This window comes from Mercenaria mercenaria, unplaced genomic scaffold (genome assembly GCF_021730395.1).
Source record: "Mercenaria mercenaria strain notata unplaced genomic scaffold, MADL_Memer_1 contig_2156, whole genome shotgun sequence".
NCBI lineage: Eukaryota > Metazoa > Mollusca > Bivalvia > Venerida > Veneridae > Mercenaria > Mercenaria mercenaria.
This window is the reverse complement of record NW_026460196.1, coordinates 32,544-50,922: the sequence shown is the minus strand read 5'-3', so window position 1 is coordinate 50,922 and position 18,379 is coordinate 32,544. Positions and strand designations below refer to the sequence as shown.

The window sequence follows — 18,379 nt, the reverse complement described above, 5'->3', positions numbered from 1 at the left end:
TAACCTTTTAAAGGATAAGATTAAGTTGCCAAGACGACCCATTGCATGTGTAAGTGACGGTGAGATCGGAATCATAAATGCTATGTCCTTTGTCTTAATTCTTGTCGATGTCCAGTGTTGGAATCATATTCTACAGGATTGTGGGCGTTGGCTTACAGAAAGAGGTTATTCAAGCGCAGGAGTTAACTGTTACAAGGACCATTTGCGCTGTATGTTTGGGCAAGAGAGTAGAGAAAAAGTTTAGCATCAATTGACGAACTACATAAGGCTTGGATGGAGGAGTTTAAAAAATACTTCGACGACAGAATTTCCCCGAACTTAACGAGGGTATGTAAGAGGGCAATTGAAAAATTAACTAGGTTTGACCCATACATTGGTATATCTCAAAACCTAAGTGAAAGCATTAGCAATCTCCTGAAAAGTCTTAATAAATGGAAAGAGGCTCCTGTTGATAACTCAGTTTTGTCTTTCTTGCGATTATACCAATATTATAGAAAGGACGATTCGAGAGGGAGTGCTGGACTTGGTAATTACAATCTCAAAGCACAATATATATCAGCAAAAACAGGCCTCTCAGATATCGTTCAGTTTATCAGCCGGAAGATATAGTTGGAGCGATTAGAGAAAACCAGTTCATCATGGTTTCAATGAAAGATGAAAATATCAAGATAGACGAAAAACCGAAAGTTGATATTCATATTTCCCGTGCTGATGAACTGATACAGAATGTAAGAATTGCATTTTCGCCAAAACTAGGAAATTTCACAATCAAGTACAGACGATAAACCCAGAGTTGTCACCCTATTCCCAGAAAATTATTTTTGTAGTAAAAAAACACTTGGCATAGAAATAAAACAAAACAAAACAAAAAAAAAAACAAAAAACAACAACTCCAAACTTGACAAGTTTAAAATTTCAAGATAATAAAATAAAAGCTGGCAGAATACGTCAAGGACCAGGCGACTTCGATTATGTTTTGGAAAAAAGCCGTGAAGGACAGAATTGCTGATAATGTGGATGAAAATGTCATGACGGCTAAAATCGAAAACGAAGAAATTCCCGTGACAGATGAAGTGAGCAAAATTCAAAAGAGACCCGCAGGATTCAACCTTAATTTTTCCAATGTTAGAGATAGAATTCTGTCTCATAAAATCCGTTAACTTGAGGCACCCTAGAAAAAATGATATTGGCAGTTTAATTTTGTGTTTTATAATCGTTACCAATAGTTTGATGTTTCCTTTATCAAAATTAATGGTTCAAACGTTTTGGATAGTGGCCATCACTTTTAATTTTGTCTTTACCTACCCACATTTCTTCCACAAAATGTAATCTATAGAGTAAAGGCAAAAAAGAGAACTTTTGCCGCATGTAACTCAGTATTTTTAAAAATGTCTAACTCTACCCCTTCTATCTCAGAGATAAATTCACTTTGAACAGTAAGAAATCGCTTATCAAATATTTTTTTTCCACTTTTGTACAAATAAATCAATAATATATTTTGAAAGAAGTAAACACTTACTAGAAAAAAGGACAATAAGGGGACAAAATGGTCCCAGCGGGGCTTGAACCTACGCCCCCATGAAAATTGCAGTCTAAGTATGTTTATGGTAGGAATTGAATACTCTTCAAAAAGGAGGTACTCTATTACGGGTCTAAAACCTTAATGAAATCTATGAGCACATCCTTTGGAAGCATAGAACGTAACCAAGCAAATTAAAAGCAGACTCAGAAAGAACCTGTTTTTGAAAGGTAATGACATATGCAACACCTCCAGCAAAATTCTGTTATAGTAAAAAAGAGTGCTCTCCTCGATACCAAAGGACCAGAAAATACAAAACCATCGCGTCCTAGAAACTACTCATACAACATAAAATGATAGTCATTAAAGTCGGTGTTACTGAAAGCAATCAAATACAGCTACTGTAACACTATCTCATTTATAATGGGCATAGTTATCTCATTTTGGTCACATTTTCCTCCTCTATATCCCGGACTACATCCATCAGCACAAATACCATGATATGTCTGTCTACATGCTTGGCCATTTTTGCAGAATCCGCTACAATTATTGGCACAGTTTGCACCATATTTTCCGTCTTAACACACTGAAAATTTACCGCAGTTTAGTTCCTAAATTCCTATTAAGGTGATGTGTCTGATTGTATTATTGTGGTTAGAAATTAAATTAGTGCGTACATTTTAGAAGGGTCTTCTTACAAGATTTCTAAGCAGATACAAATAAACTGATAGAATCTGTCACTTGAGGGAATAAAATATATTTTCCATCATCATTTTTGCCCAAGGTTTACAACAAGATTATCATACCCTATACCAAAAGTTTCTACTGTATTAAAATCTTGATACACAAAATATTTCCTGCATAAAGAAGCTTTTGGCTTAGAAGTTATATATGTCTTCCAATGAATTAAATATATTTACATTTTATGTACATTAAAGAAATATTATGCTTTTTCAGGAATATATAAAATTTTATCGCTTATATGATGACTGATATAGCTTTTGTCTGTAACCTTTTCAGAAATAAGAATACGATAATAAAAGAGTGATTGATTTTCATGAATATTAAACATATCTCGTCTTTATACAAATATTTTCTATATATGTTCAATCAGTAATCCCTTGTCCAAGAAAGAGTGAACCATTACATTTACCATGCCAAATGACCACGAAATGGGCGCGTACCCCTTTAACACGATTCTCCAATTAAAATGAAAATATCGAGTAAATATTGATGAAATGATTTAAACTCACTTTGATCGCATTTTTCTCCGTCGAAGCCTGGACTGCAACCATCAACACAAAGACCATCGGTTTTTCTACATACACCGCTATTTTTACAGTTCCCACTGCAATTGAACTTGCAGTTTTCACCATAGTTTCCATCCTTACAAACTAAAGTGGAAATCAAATTCTAACTTCTATTTTGTGTCAAAAGGAGTGTCCTGTTAAATGGATTCGTATAATATTCACAACACAACAACTAATCAAACATAACTATACTGACACATCTCTCAATTGTGGTCACATGTTTTATTTCTGTTCAAGCGTGATTATTACTCGATTATGCCTAATGCGTCAGTGCCAATATACCTCCTCATAGTACGTTCGAGATTTATAAAGAGTTTTCTATTTGTTGTCAGTAAGGAAAGGGCATTATGCTCTAAATGGAAAAGCCTAGAAAGCTAATGGCCGTAACGTGTGATATCGGGTTTTTTATACTCTAATAAACTACCGTAATGTCGCTATAAGACTGTTTTGTGTTATGCTCATCCTGTTTAACAATTCTTTTTCGTATCCTCAGGCGTTACACGCGTAAAGGCATTGTGTAAAATTATGTGTTTGATATTCAGTTAATTTAATTGGTCTGTTCAAACACAAAGTATCATATAGCTTCTTCTAGTTTGATTGGTTACGACGGTTACTATTATTATCGTCTTTTGTGTGTCTTTATTAATTGTTTCAAGATTGATCTGTATCAAGCTCACGTCCTTAAAAGTGGACGGCATTCACTTTGCTACACGCTGAGGTTTAAAGTACCAACCATATATTGTTTTTGAGAAAGCTCTCATATAGTCCTTCGTTATATTCAGAAAGAAAACAACCCTCTATCTTAATAGATAGTTAGCCTTAAAATAAAAAAAATGACACCACTTAAGGGATGTTTTACCATTTACCATTATGACAAAATACATTTTTAACCTAATTCGTTCCAGTTGAACAGATGTTATCGCTACATATCTTTAATTTTGTTAAGAATGATAACTTTGATAACATTTCACCAGGGCTTATATAACCTTACCTTTTCCAGAAAACATTAAAAGAAATACGGTTACACTAACTAACTGTACAATGTTGGCTTGCTGTTTAAATCAAGAAAACACAAAACTCCCATGAAAACGCGTCTAATTAAGTTAATTCTGCACGTTGAGGATCAACTTTTTCTACAATGTAGCATTTGGTTTAATCCTGATTTATCAAAACTTCAGAATACACTTTAAAAAAGATCGGCAAATAAAAATGATGTGGTCGTGTGCTTGATTGTCCGCTAATTTGATATCTATTACAAGTTTCCATAACAGGAGTCTATTGAAAACACACGATTTTGACAGTTTTGTTATTAGAAAGTTAGTAGATGTTAGTAAAACTTTTCACAATTATACATAACATATGATGCATAATATGATGATTGACATGTATAGAACCGTGTCCTTGTTTTTAAGATAGCTGCCCAAAATTTAGGAGATCCGTACATTTTCAGCTGAATATAAGATTTTATTTGGAATTATTTAACGTGTAAATCTTTTTAATATCGTATTTTTTTTCTCAAGAAAGATAGTTACGTTGTCCTTTAATTAATTAACTCAAAGGTTGCCATTTATTTATTTAAATAAAATGGTTTTGTGTCCGTATGCCGAGTCGCGGCTACATTCTACGTTATCCGGAAAAATGATGTTACGCTATTACCGCCGGTTTATACAGCATGCAGAGGTACCTTAAGGCCGAAAAAAACCCCAAATAATAGAAGACTTTGCAAAAGAAGGTGAAACAACCTTCACAACCATAAGCAACTCTGTTATTAAATATCTGAAAAAAACTGACTCGACGAAAAATGGGTTCTGGGTCGTACATGACTGTTAATGAAAACAAGAATAAAACAACAACAACTGATACCTTGTTGGTTGCAGCGTATTCCCGTCCACCCGGGCGAACACGAAGCACAAGTACCATAATCTTTATCACAGACATCTTCACAGTGAGTACTGCATTTCTCTGTACAACTTGTTCCGAATGTTATATTCGGACATTCTGTCAAATGAAAAGATATTTGAGACATTTGCAGCACCTTTATAAGTGATATATGTCTACTACGGAAGCATGAAGGGGAAATCGGATTTTTTTTTTAAATTTATCTCGTGGCCACGAGTTATAACTAAAAAAAACAAAAACGATTTTTGCTAATTCGTGGCCACGAAATATAACAAAGAAAAAAAAACAACAAAAATAAAACGAGTTTTGATTGCCACGAAATATAAGTAAGAAATACCACCCCCCTCGCCCCCCCCCCCCCCCCCCCCCCCCCAAAAAAAAATAATAAAAAATAAAAAAAATAAAAAACTGAAAAAAAAAAAAAACGATTGTTTTGCTAATATGTGGCCACGAAATATATCAAAGAAAAAAATTGATTTTTGCTAATTCGTGGTCACGAAATATAAGTTAGAAAAAAAACGGAAAAACGATTTTTGCTAATTCATGGCCAAGAAATATAACTAAGAAATAAACATGTAGTTTGCTGTAACAGTCAGGTGATTACACACGAAACTAAATATTTTATATCTTTTCTTCTTTTAGTTTGTTTACGACCATTTCGGGAATTATGTAAGGTACTGCCATGTTCCTCTTCATGATTAAACCAAGTAATTGGTAACGTAACTGTGACCTTTACAGTTGACCTACTGACCCATAAAATTGAATGGGTCCATTTACTTGTCATGACAATGGTATCCAAGACGTGTAGTGAATCCAAACTTCTCTCAGTTGGATTTTACACCGTGGGCTAATGTGACCTCGTGTCCTTCTAATTTGACCAGATGAGCCAGCAAGCAAATTCATTTAATTCATACCCCACCCCCCACAAAGGCATTTTAGTCAACAAAGCATTAGAAAGTATGTTTCAAAAGTATTCTATTAAAAACTGTTTTTCTGCTTTTAACAAATATGATATTGACCCTAGAAAAAACACAATCTGAAGCAATAGTCTCCATATAAGCATCATGTATACTAAGTTATCGCATGATGCGGTGGATTTCCTTTGATGTTTCCTGTTTATTATATTCAGTATGTTTTTCAAAAATCGTGCGTGATTAAAAATGTTGTTCTAATATCGTTAATAAAAATGATTTTTCTAATAGAACACGTTTTTTTTTTTTAAAAAAAGTTCGTTATCTGAAATAACGAACGTTTCGTGACGTATGACCGATTTCCGTTTCTCCGTGAGGACCTGATTACGGTGTCCATTTGGGACCATAGTGTTTTTCTTTATTTTTCTCCCAAAATCAAGATGCCCGAAAATACGATGATGACAGTTGAAATTACAACGATAGAAGTCGGAACCACGATGATGACATTCGAAAAATCAACACTGTGAAAATCAAAATGGCGATGCTAAAGCATCGAAATTGTGATGATGAATGCATTTAATATAGAGTTGTCACGATTGTGATTTTGTGTTTTCATCAGTGTGGTTTGACATTACCATTTATCATACTTAACTGATTTTTAAAGAAATCTTTACTTTTAATTCGAACTATTGGCAAAATATCATACACGCACACGTGTATGAAAAAGAACGACGAATTATGCCGACAGCAGATATATTTCGTCCGACAAACTTCGGACCAGTCCGGAAAATTTTCCATGCATACATCTTCGTTGGTCCGGCATTGCTCCGGATCGGTTCCGGCATTTAGGCTTTAAAACATGTGCGAATGCCGAGTGACATGCACAGCAAGAAGGCTAAAGTCAAAATCACGATGGTGAAAGTCGAAAGCACGATGATGCAAACACGTCCCACGATGGTGAAAATTCGAAATTATACTGCGTTTTTGTCTTTCACCATCGTGGTTTCGACATCTTTCATACTGGTTTCAAAGCCCGTGGTTTGGGGAGAAAAATCTAAATAAAACGCAATGGTCCAAACGGTACACCGTTCCTGGTAGTGAAAATTTATGAAGGAGGTACAAAAGGAGAATTTAAACTTTTTACGTTCTTTATATTAATACAAATTTTATTGTTTCAATGTCATGCGATAAAACAGTTATAGGATGTAACACTCGTGTGTTACTGGCATATAACAGGGCAGGGGCTGAAATATCGGGTTTTCCTGGCCAAATCGACTGATTTGTCACAGGAAAACCTTCGATTTCCCCCAAGCCCTGATATATGCCAGTAACACACTCGTGAACATCCTATAGCTATTACATAAAACAAATTACATCATTTTAAACTAACGTTATTGAACAGAGATCAAAAGTTTGACTCTGATGATGATACCACCAATGGGAATGCATGCTTTCAACGTCTTCATCTGTGACCTTTGATCAACAAGGTTGGGGCATAAGTTCTACATGTCTTCATAATGAGCTGAACAAAGTTTCACATTGATGAAAATCGTTTGAAGAGTTATAGACCTTGAGCTGACAATTGACCCTGCTATCCTCCCCCCACCCCCCACCCCACTCCCCAGGAGGAATTTTCTACACTATGATTTTCTTAAACCTTACAGCAGTTGCCATTCACAGACAAAAAAATTCAAGTTTCTGTTGGGGCTTTAACGTGTAACGGAGGTTTGAAATACGTTACCATGCAAATTATCAATTAAATCACCGTTTATGCTAATATATTTTATAAACATGCAAGTTGTTCAATTAATTGTAATAAATAAGACATTTACACATGTTAATGTATTTTAAATTGAATTTATCATTTTTACATATTATTTCAGGTAGACAGATGTGATGTAATATCCGTAACTTACGTTATTATGTTTGAAATTACTAGAAAATTCATAAATATATCAACATATATGATGTTTTTAAGCTATAAAATAATGATAATGACAAATACACAGTTCAGTAATTAACTACCCCAAAGTTACTTGATCCAAAACGTAGTGTATAATACGTTACCTTTCTAAAATATTACTATTTTTGTTAATTTCTTGTTTCGTTTTCTATTAAAATTTTGGTAGTGCATGGTAAGGACTTTAATAAACTGGAAGGTAAATTCACATTAACAGTCATAAACAACATTATTAAATAAATGTATATAGGTTTTATAATTTATTTTACAATATTATTTAAATATATATATAGCTCTATGCATATACCAGTATCCAAAGCATGTGGTCTGCATGCACGTCGTCTCGATGTGGTGAATATTTTTGTAAAGTTTCTTTGAAATCTTTCAAAGGGTTAAAGAGTTACAAAGTGGACACGAAATTGCTAACAGATGTACGGACGGACAGACGGACGCCTGCGTCATAACATAATAAGCTGCCTTTAATTTGAAATGTTATGTTATGTCCTATATATCAATAAAACATTTTAATTGTGTTGCATTTTGTTGATTTTTACTGTCTGCAATATGACAATACTTCAACTTTTTCCTATTTTGGCGACATTTTCAGGTAAGATATTTAGATGTTTGAATACTTTGAACTGTTAATAATCTGTTGTTTATAAGCATTTAATCAAAACAAAACGAAAGGTGTTTATGTTGTCTTCATAAAGAGAAACATTTACTTATACGATATTTGCATGTACTGTCTGATTACAACTGAGTGTTTATGTTGCCACATTCATGAGAATATAATGTATTAGCTAAATTCACAGATACATGTTCTCATAAATGAAAGAAGAATGTTTATATAGGTGTTCCCATTTAAAAACATTCAATAGTGTAATAGTAGTCGGATATGCACTAGTATCTGGATATATAATTATTTTTAATTTCAGACTTTAATACCTATTGCCGCCATGGAAAACCCAGTTCAGCTGAAACAACCATCTAAACTGAAAAGTAGCCAACATTTAAATGACAGTGAAAAGCAGTGTATAATTTATTTTCAATGTACTGTGAATGAAGAAGTACAATCACTGACTGATAAGGGTTTCCGAAAGCTTCAAGATGTAGCAAAAACTAGATTGAGTTACAATTCATCATGTAAGTACATATTTGAACATTTAACACGTAATATACCAGAAAACTATGATGTCGAAAAGCATGGCACATTAAAAAGGATGCTACCTGTTATTTACAAATTTAAGCCATGTGCCAAAGAGAGAGCATTCAACTGACAGCTTTAGTGAAACTCCTTCTAGTGCATCTAAACGCAGGCGTAAATCTTTAGAAGATTCTGGCAGCATTGTACTGTTTCCAGCGGACAAATGCATTTTCTGTGACAAAAATGTTATCAAAATTAAAGGCTGTAGACAGAAATTAACTAAGTGTGTTACTAAATGTGCCGAGGACTCGATAAAATTAGCTGTAAGTGAAAAGTCTGATCAGCAATTGCTTTGTAAAGTTAACGGACAGGACTTAGTTGCACGGGAAGCCATGTATCAAAATGCTTGCCGTAGGAGTTACACACGGTCTTCTGCACGTCATGAAAGCCATGAAGGTTCAGTTTCGAGTATCCTACAAGATGTTCACAATACAGCATTTAAGTTTATCCGAAACTATATTGAAGAACACATTGTAATTGGTCACAATGTTGAACGACTCACCATGCTAAAGGAAAGATACCTTGGTTATATTCTTGCTCACCATCCATCGGAGTACAATGAAAATTATAAAACATACAAACTCAAAGATAAGTTATTAGAGCATTTTCAAGATAAGATTCGATTCTGGCAGCCTAAATCATCCTCCAACACAACTTCAGAACTTGTGTATGGAGCTGGTGTAGAGGGAAGTGCGGTTGAGCTAGCTGTATCTGATGAACGGCGACTAGCAGAAAGTGCCATGATTCTTCAAAGATATTTTCTAGAATGCCGCCCAAACTCAACAACAATGCCATGGCCCCCATTTGCGAACTGGTTAATATCTGGAGAACGGCATCCTCCAGAAGAACTTGTACACTTCTTCATCCATTTGATTTCTGCGAAGCCTGGTGTGTCAAAATGTGTGAGCACCAAGGTGCAAAGATATGCGAAATCCTTTGCAGAAGATGTATGCTATGCAATCAGTAATGGAGAATGGTTAATGCCGAAACACGTCCTCTTGCCAATGACCGTACGGCATCTTACTGGGAATGCTGAACTGATAACGATTCTAAACCGGTTTGGTCACGCACAGTCATACACAAGGACCATAGAACTAGAAACCGCTATGTGTAACGCAGTCATCAGTTCCCAAACCGCAATACCACCTAGTATAGCCACCGAAAACAACGCTGTTAAATTTTTTGTTCGGACAACTTTGATCTTAATGACGAAACCCCATCTGGTGCTAGCTAGAACAACGCATTCCACGCACGGAATTGTCCTACAAGAGGTGGCAGATATATCCGTTTAAACGGATGTAGAGCCATATCAAGTCCCTAAGTCAGGAGAGAGAAGAGTCAAACCCAAGGAATTGTATATTAGACCCTGCTTCGCAAAGCCCAAAGTTGAGCCATCTTTGGAAACGCAGAGGACGGAACCCGAGTATAACCCCAAACCAGCCGATTTGAGCATAGTTATTTGGCTACTTTGCAGGGTATTGGGCAGTTCCTTTGAGTATCAAACTGTACCTTTTATCACCTCACCGGATGGCTTTCAAAAACAGCTGTTGTGACGGGAAGTGTCCAAACAACTGTCGAGTACATGCCACCTCTCAATGCCTCAATAAATGAAGCGTCCACCATCCAACATGTTCTGGAAACCTTAATCATTGCCAGCCGAGAAGTGGGCCAAAAATACACAATAGTCACGTTTGACTTAGCTGTTGCAAAGAAGGCGTATTCTCTTTGTTGGCAGTTTACAGAGCAGTATAACAAAGTGATAGTACGGATGGGCGTGTTTCACACAGTGTGTTCTCTCTTTAACACGCTGGGTAAAATGTTAAAAGGCAGTGGATTTGCCGAGATCGTAATTGAGTCCGGGATTTGCGCCAGTGGATCTCTTGAAAAGATAATGTCGAGAAAGCACTACAATCGTGCATTACGCGTGAACAAGCTAGATATGGAGGGACTTGAACGATTATTGTTGAAGCGATTTGAAGAACAACATCCACAGACAGAAATGCTCTGTGAAGAGACGATGAACCTGCTTGATCTCGCCAAGGATCCTGACTGTGACAAATTGATGAAGGTAGCCAATGCAAATGATGTACTTGAATACTTTGAAAGTCTAAATACGTTCAAGGAGTCTATCAGAACGGGTCAGCTTGCTAAGACAGCACAGTTCTAGCTGATAGACATTATCCATATGATCTTGACACTGATACGAGCTACCAAAGAAAACGATTTGCAGCTTCACATAGCAGCACTATATAATCTGTGCCCATTATACTTTGCCTTCGACCACCACAATTATGCAAGGTATGTACCCGCATATCTCATGACTCTTATGAATCTGAAGACGTCACATCCAGTTGCAACCGAACGGCTTAAAAGCAATGATATCAGTGTCAGTAGGTCATCTGTACCCAAATCAAGAAATCCAGTTGACATAACAATGGAACAGACGATAAACACAAAATGCCAGGGTGGCATCATTGGATTTAGTAGGAATTACTCGGCTTACTACCGTTGGTCAACAACACGTCATTTCAGGGCACAATATGTTGAAGCGGTGTTGCAAACCACAGATATTGCTTCTGAAGAATCTTCTGTTCACAAAGAGCTGCAACCATCACAACTTCACGACAGTAAACTTTTAGTTCAGAAGGTGCTTGATTCTGTGAACAACTTCACAAATCCGTTTGATGTGGACTCCAACCTTAACGAATTGTACTGTCTGTCTTCTGGTGTACCAGCTAAACCTGATGCAGTTGAAAACCTCCTTCAGGCCACCAATATTGGACGCACGGCAATGGAATGCTTTATTAATGATCGCCTGGTAGACAAGAAAGTATCGTTCCATGACCCTATCAAGCGTAACAAGTTGAAGACATTTGCTACATCTGAAGTAAGAAAAACTATCAAAGGATCTAACACCAAGTTTGCTCCAATTAAAGCTGAACGCAATATATTTGCCCAACTAGTCCTCCTTGTGGTCCAGAATGACACTGATCTAGAGCGGACTCTGTCCTATCCACTAGGCCCAGTTTCTTGGTCTTTGGCTACAGCTGATGGTATGCCAGTGAAAACCAACAAAGCGAAGTTGCTTCATCACATTGAAACCGGCATTGAACCAACAATAGTTTGTCCAGATCATAACGTTGCACATGTACTTGATGGCAATGCTGTACTCAAATGTATTGTTTCGGTGCCCAACACCTTCGAAAAAGTAGCTCAGATGGTCTTTGATCAACTTCCAAAGTCAGGTCGAGTGGATTTCGTCACCGATACATACAACGAATCATCAATTAAACCGGTGGAAAGAAGCCGTGGGGTACTTCATCAACATTTTTGCTATCCGGTGCAGAAGACCAAAACACCCAGGGACTGGAAGAGTTTCATGTCTAACAATGACAACAAGACTCAGCTGCTGAATTTGCTTTTTGAACAGTGGTCTTCCAACAAATATGCGGAAAAACTCAAAGATCGTTTGGCTTACTTCGTTCTTCGTAAAATGTGCTTCCAACTAACAAGCCATAACGGTGAGACAGTGTAAGTTCTTCCCGAAGAATCTCTGTTTTCTTCACAAGAAGAAGCAGATACGAGAATAATTCTCCACTGCCTACACATCAAAGAAACTGATGCAGCAACTTTCGTTGTACGGTCCCCAGACACCGACGTCCTTGTGCTTCTGGTCAAGTACTGGTTTCAAATTGGCTGTTCTGTTCTTTTTTGACACTGGCACTGGAAACAAACGCCGGCTCATTGACGTGGAGAAGATTGTAAAAGCTAAAGGAGTAGATATATGTGCAGTGTTACCGGCAATTCACTTCTTTACTGGCTGCAATACAGTAAGCGCCTTTGTGAGAAGAGGAAAAGAAGGACCAGTGAAGCTACTGGAGAAGCATAACGAGTATCTTCCCACCTTTTCTAAGTTGGGCAAAAACACGAGTGCACAGATGAGTTGATGTTAGAAATAGAACATTTTGTATGTCACATGTATGGTAGGCCATATACAGATGTCAACAAGCTTCGCTTTGATATATTCTGTAAGAAAAGTGATATTAAAGGTAACACACTGAGTTCCTGCAACAGTATAGACATGAGTTTGGTGCCTCCATGCGAAAACATCATTGAAAATGCACACTAAACGTGCAAATTACCAGGTGTATGTTTGGGTACACGCCCATGAAAGGTATCCTCAAACACCCGATGCTGAAAAGAGTGGATGGAAACTTTGTACCGAAGGAATTGAGTACATGTGGACTGATGGTGACATTGTACCCAGTGAACTAGCAGACATTCTCTGCAATGTTGGCAAAAAGCCAGTCAATATGAGTATTGACCGGTCCGGCGGTCAATACTGGTTAAAACCGGTCAATACTGGTCAATACCGGTCAATACTGGTCAATACTGGTCGATTCAATACAGTGGTCACTATTGGGGTTTCAATACTGATTTATTTAACACTTTTAGATTCACATATTAGCATAAGCTGTAACAGTAATATAAAGCTAAAAATAATATTAATAAACCTATATTAAAGCAATATGAAATAATGTAAAATTTTGTTTGAAACAATACTGGTCAATTCAAATTTTGGTCCTATGCAATATGACCTTATCATTACATATAGTGATCAATACTTTTTGACTGACTGATTTATTTTCAAGCTTAATGGGATTAATACAATGGAATTATTGATCATGACAGTTTCAATTATCACTGGCTTAATGCCAGGTAATTAGTGACAAACAGTCTATTGTATATTGCAAGACATAGTGTCAATTAGGCAATGTGGCAATTGCTATCCAAACACAATTAAACCACTTCAAAGAAAGGGTTAAGGTGTTTGGTCTAATGTTTTCTCAGCAATATTTCATTATATTATTTATACCAGTAAAAATAATTAGATTTATCACTTGTGAAATTTGAATCACACACTTAACTGATACAGTTTATGAAGTAATTTTTACAAATAAAGTTCAGTTAAATTAGCAAAATGAAACCATGAGATCCAAAATGGAATTTTTATAATGTGACAGAAGAGGGCAAAAACTTGAAGGCAAAGTGTAAAGACTGTAATTCTTAAATAAGTGCTAAAGTTATCAGACTCAGATCACATAGAGAAAAATGCCCTGGCATCAGCAAACCTGTCAAGAAGGCTAAAAAGAGGCCAACTGAAGAAGTTATAGAGGAATCTTCACAGTCTTCACAGTCTGCTCAACCATCAGTGGTCGAATCACCACAGCCACCTAAAAGATCAAAGCTTCAGCAACGCAGTGTCAGTAGCTATGGTATTTCAACAGATACCAGTACGTGGGAACAGTTAGATGAACAGATAGCCAAACTCTTCTTCGCTTGTAATCTGCCCTTCAACATTGCTGATCATCCTGTGTGGAAAGACACTGTAGAAATGCTTCGTCCAGGTTACCATCCATCAAATCGTAAGGACATTGGTGGTCCCCTGCTAGACAAGATCCATGAGAGACTGACCACTAAAATGAAAACTGAACTAAAGGGAAAAGATGTTGTCATGATGCAAGATGGGTGGAGTGATATCCATAACACGCCGATCATCGCCACTAGCTTACACACTGAAGGAAATGCCTACTTCATGTCAGCAGTCGACACAGGTACCAACAAGAAGACGGCAGCTTACTGTACATCTATTGCGCAGGAATCTATTAAAAATGCAACGGACAACTATGAGTGTAGAGTGACTGGTGTTGTGACTGACAATGAAAAAAAAATGGAGGTTATGAAACAAAACTTGAAAGAAGCTGACCCTGAACTTACAGTTTATGGCTGCTCAGCACACTGGTTGAATCTGCTTGGTCAGGATATTACGCCATCACAGGTGATCAGTCAAGTTGTGGAAGTGAATAAGTGAATAAGTACTTTAGAAGTCATCCAAGGTGCCTACTAAGTGAGATGTGGGGATCAGTAAAACCACAACTTCCTGATGAGACGAGATGGAATAGTCAAATGAAATGTATTGAAACATTCATACGAAACCGCCCGTTCATGTTGTTAATTGTTGCACAGAATGAAGATCTTGTTGACACTAGAATAAGAAATCGCATTCACAATGTTGGACTATATAATGAAGTAAAGAACCTGCAGAGTCAACTTGAACCCATTTCCAAGGCCTTGGACAGATTACATTCAGATTCAGCTACACTGGCCGATGCCTGTCAAGTGTGGATAGACCTACTTAATTCAGATGAACTTGAACCACATCAAGGGAAAGTGCGTCATCGTTTCAATCAGGCAATGGCTCCTGCTCACTTCCTCGCCAACTTACTTCATCCATTGTACAGAGGCAAGAATCTTGAAACAGAACATGTCAGCAGTGCACAGGAAATACTTCTTGAGTTTAGTCCTGAAGTTGTGCCAGAACTTTTGAATTTTATGTCAGATACAATATCACTACCAAAAGCCCTTGAACATGAATCAGTGATCAGCAAAACTAAGCCAAGAGTGTGGTGGTCCTGTATTGAACGATCGAACAGTGTTAGTCAGTCTTTGTGTCAATTAGCAATGAAGATAATGTCCATGCCAGCCAGCTCAGCATCACTTGAGCGTGTATTCCCAAACTTCAGACTTATACAAACTAAACTAAGAAACAGACTTGGCAGCTAAACTAGTGTTCTGCTATCGCTTCCTCCGTGGCACAATGGACACAGACTGGTAGTGTGGGTTTGATAAGAACTGTGACAGCTAACTAGTGCTTAACCAGAAATAGATAAAAAAAGTGCTTAATTAAGTATCATTCAGTAGTAAGATAAGATATTTGAATAGATAGAAAAGAAAGAAAAAGAAAAAAAAGGTAAAAAAAAAAAAAAAAAGATTAAAAAAACATTAAAAATAAACTGTTGTGGTAGCCTTAAGCCACCTGACGATTCCTTTGGCGGGGATGAAGCAGTTAAATTACCAGTTATCAGTTTAATAACTTACTTTGACATTTTTGTTGTAAAATAATACATCTTTGTAATCCAACAGTATTAGAAAATGTTCAATGATCAGTATTGACCAGTATTGACCAATCGACTACTACTGGCCAATTCAGGAGTATGTATATGGTTGGTTTAACTATATAATAATGCGTGTATTTACCTTAATCAAGCCCCAAATACTTTAAACAGGTATTATTTAATTGTCCACAAACTCTGCAATATGTCTTAACAATCAATATTGACAAAATGACCAGTATTGACCACTTCAGGGAGTATTGACCAGTATTGACCACTTCAGGGAGTATTGACCGGGGCGGTTTTAACGGGTTAAAACCGCCGGTTAAAACCGGGGGCGGTTATAACCGCCCAACATTGATTCTCTGTACGCAATGGAATGATGAAATAACAGATGAGTCAGACGAGGAGGATACAGTTGAGCTTGAAAACGCATTAGATGAAGTGTTTATTGACGAATGAATTGAATCTACTGCACATTCATAATAAGAGCAACAGTTATAATATATGTTTAAAAGAAGTCTGTGTGCATACTGTTTTGATAGGTTCTAGTTTCTTTGTTTGATTCTTAATTGTACGAGTTTAAAGTAAAATGCAAAATATGTTTATAAAAGAAATAATTTTTGTATGTTTTAATATTACAGAATACGTGAAAATGTATAGTTTGTATATTGGGTAACGTATATTGTAACGTATTTTTAGATACATGTGTTTAAAGTTAAATTGCAAAGCTATGTTAAACATATTTCGATTTGGTAAATTTGTTTTTTAAAACGATAAAGTACATTTAAAGTAACAGAAACCAATAAATATATATGTGACCATGACTGAGAAAATGGGTCCAGATGAGGAAATTTGACATTTTCAGGGTTTTGCATATTTAGAAAGTATACCAATTCAGAAATAAATCCTGAAAATTTCAGATGAAAATCTTCAAAATTGTCAATTTTATGACCGATTTTGTAACATAGATATTAAAAATAAAAACAGAACATTTCAGTTATTCTTTCTTTCTAGTTTATTTCTCACTTACTGGTAATGGCTAACAAATCTGAAATAAATTTATCTTCTGTTACAATTGCATGATATATATAAGATCCCTTCTTGTTACACAAAATGATAATCAGCTAAAATCTACAACGATTTCTATAAAAATGTTTCTCAAATTGTGTTACCATGGCAACAAATATATTAAATTCCCTTTTCTATGATAAAACTTTAAAAGAAACTTGTTCACTTAAAGTAAGGACTTTAAAAAGTAAAATATTAGAAGGCATATGTATTTATAAAAATATTCTGAAAATTTCACATGAAAATATTAAGAATGTTTGGTTTTATGACAATTTTTTGTAACATGGGTAATAACCATAAGAATAAGTTAGATTTGTCATTGTTTCTTCATAACTTGTCTTTTAGATGCTGGTAATAAATGACTATTTTGGAAAAAAAGAACCTTCTATTACTATGAAATTTTATTCTTGTGATGCTTACTTAAAACAGAAAAATACAGCTAATTTAAAATCTTTCATATTTTTCTATGCAAACATTATTCAAATTGTGTTACCATGGCAACATATGCATTAAATTCCGTTTTCTACAATAGAACCTAAAAATAAAAGCTAAATTTGAAATAATGTTTCTTATAAGTTGAATATTTCTAAGTATATATATTCGAAAGTAAAATTTGAAAATTTTATGTGAAAAGATATAAAATGTTTGGTTTTATGACAGATTTCGTAACACGGGTAATAACCACAAGAATAAACTATTTCAGTCGTTGTTTCTTCAGTTTGTGTTTTCACTTATTGGTAATCACTGGCTATTTTTTAAATAAATGAATTTCTTTTACAAAGTATTTTTAGATATACACTTAAAGTGCAAACATCTAGCTGGCTAAAGTCCTTCACATTTTCTATAAAAACATTATTAAATTATGTTACCATGGCAACATATGCATTCGATTCTATTTTCTGTAATAATACTTTAAAAAAGAGCTAAATTGGAAAAGTGTTTCAGATAACTTGAATATTATAAAGTGGTATGTATTCAAAAATATTATCTCAAAATTCCATGTTAAAAATTAAAATGTTTTGTTTTATGACAGCGTTTGTAACATGAGTAATAACTATAAGAATAAGACATTTCTGTAATTGTTTCTTCATAACTTGCCTTTTACCTGCTGGTAATAAATAACTATTTTGAAATAAATGAAACATATATTACTATTGATTTTTTTTATTGTTTATGCTTATTTTAAAGTAGAATACTAGAAAGTACACCTAATTAAAAACTTTCCATATTTTCTAAGAAAAATGTGTTACCATGGCGACATATGTTTTAAATTCCCTTTTCCTACAATACTACTTAAAAACAAAAGCTTATTTTAATAAAGTATTTCTAGTAAGTTAAATATTTGAAACTATAAGTATTCAGGAAAGAAATCTGAAAATTTCACATAAAACACTTTAAAATAACAAAACAAAAAAGTAAAAAAAGTAGTTATTGTAAGAATAAACATTTCAGTCATCCCTTTCCTCATAATCTGTTTTTTTTCACTGGCTAGTTATAACTGACAATACTGAAGAAAGTGAACATTCTTTTACCATTACATTATATACTGTAG

General features: G+C 35.3%; 1 protein-coding gene across 6 annotated transcripts in view; it reads right to left on the bottom strand.

Moving 5' to 3' along the window:
• Positions 1-18,379, bottom strand: part of LOC128552206 (platelet endothelial aggregation receptor 1-like) — a 51,943-nt gene that overhangs the window by 9,639 nt on the left and 23,925 nt on the right. For all 6 annotated transcript variants that reach the window (XR_008369008.1, XM_053533230.1, XM_053533228.1 and 3 more), the window contains exons 5-6: positions 4,693-4,827; positions 2,773-2,913 (exon numbers count right to left, since the gene is read on the bottom strand). Coding sequence is in view for 5 of the 6 variants with exons in the window: in XM_053533230.1 (XP_053389205.1) it covers positions 2,773-2,913; positions 4,693-4,827 (276 nt within the window). In the remaining variant the exon portion in view is untranslated. The remainder of the gene's footprint in view (positions 1-2,772; positions 2,914-4,692; positions 4,828-18,379) is intronic.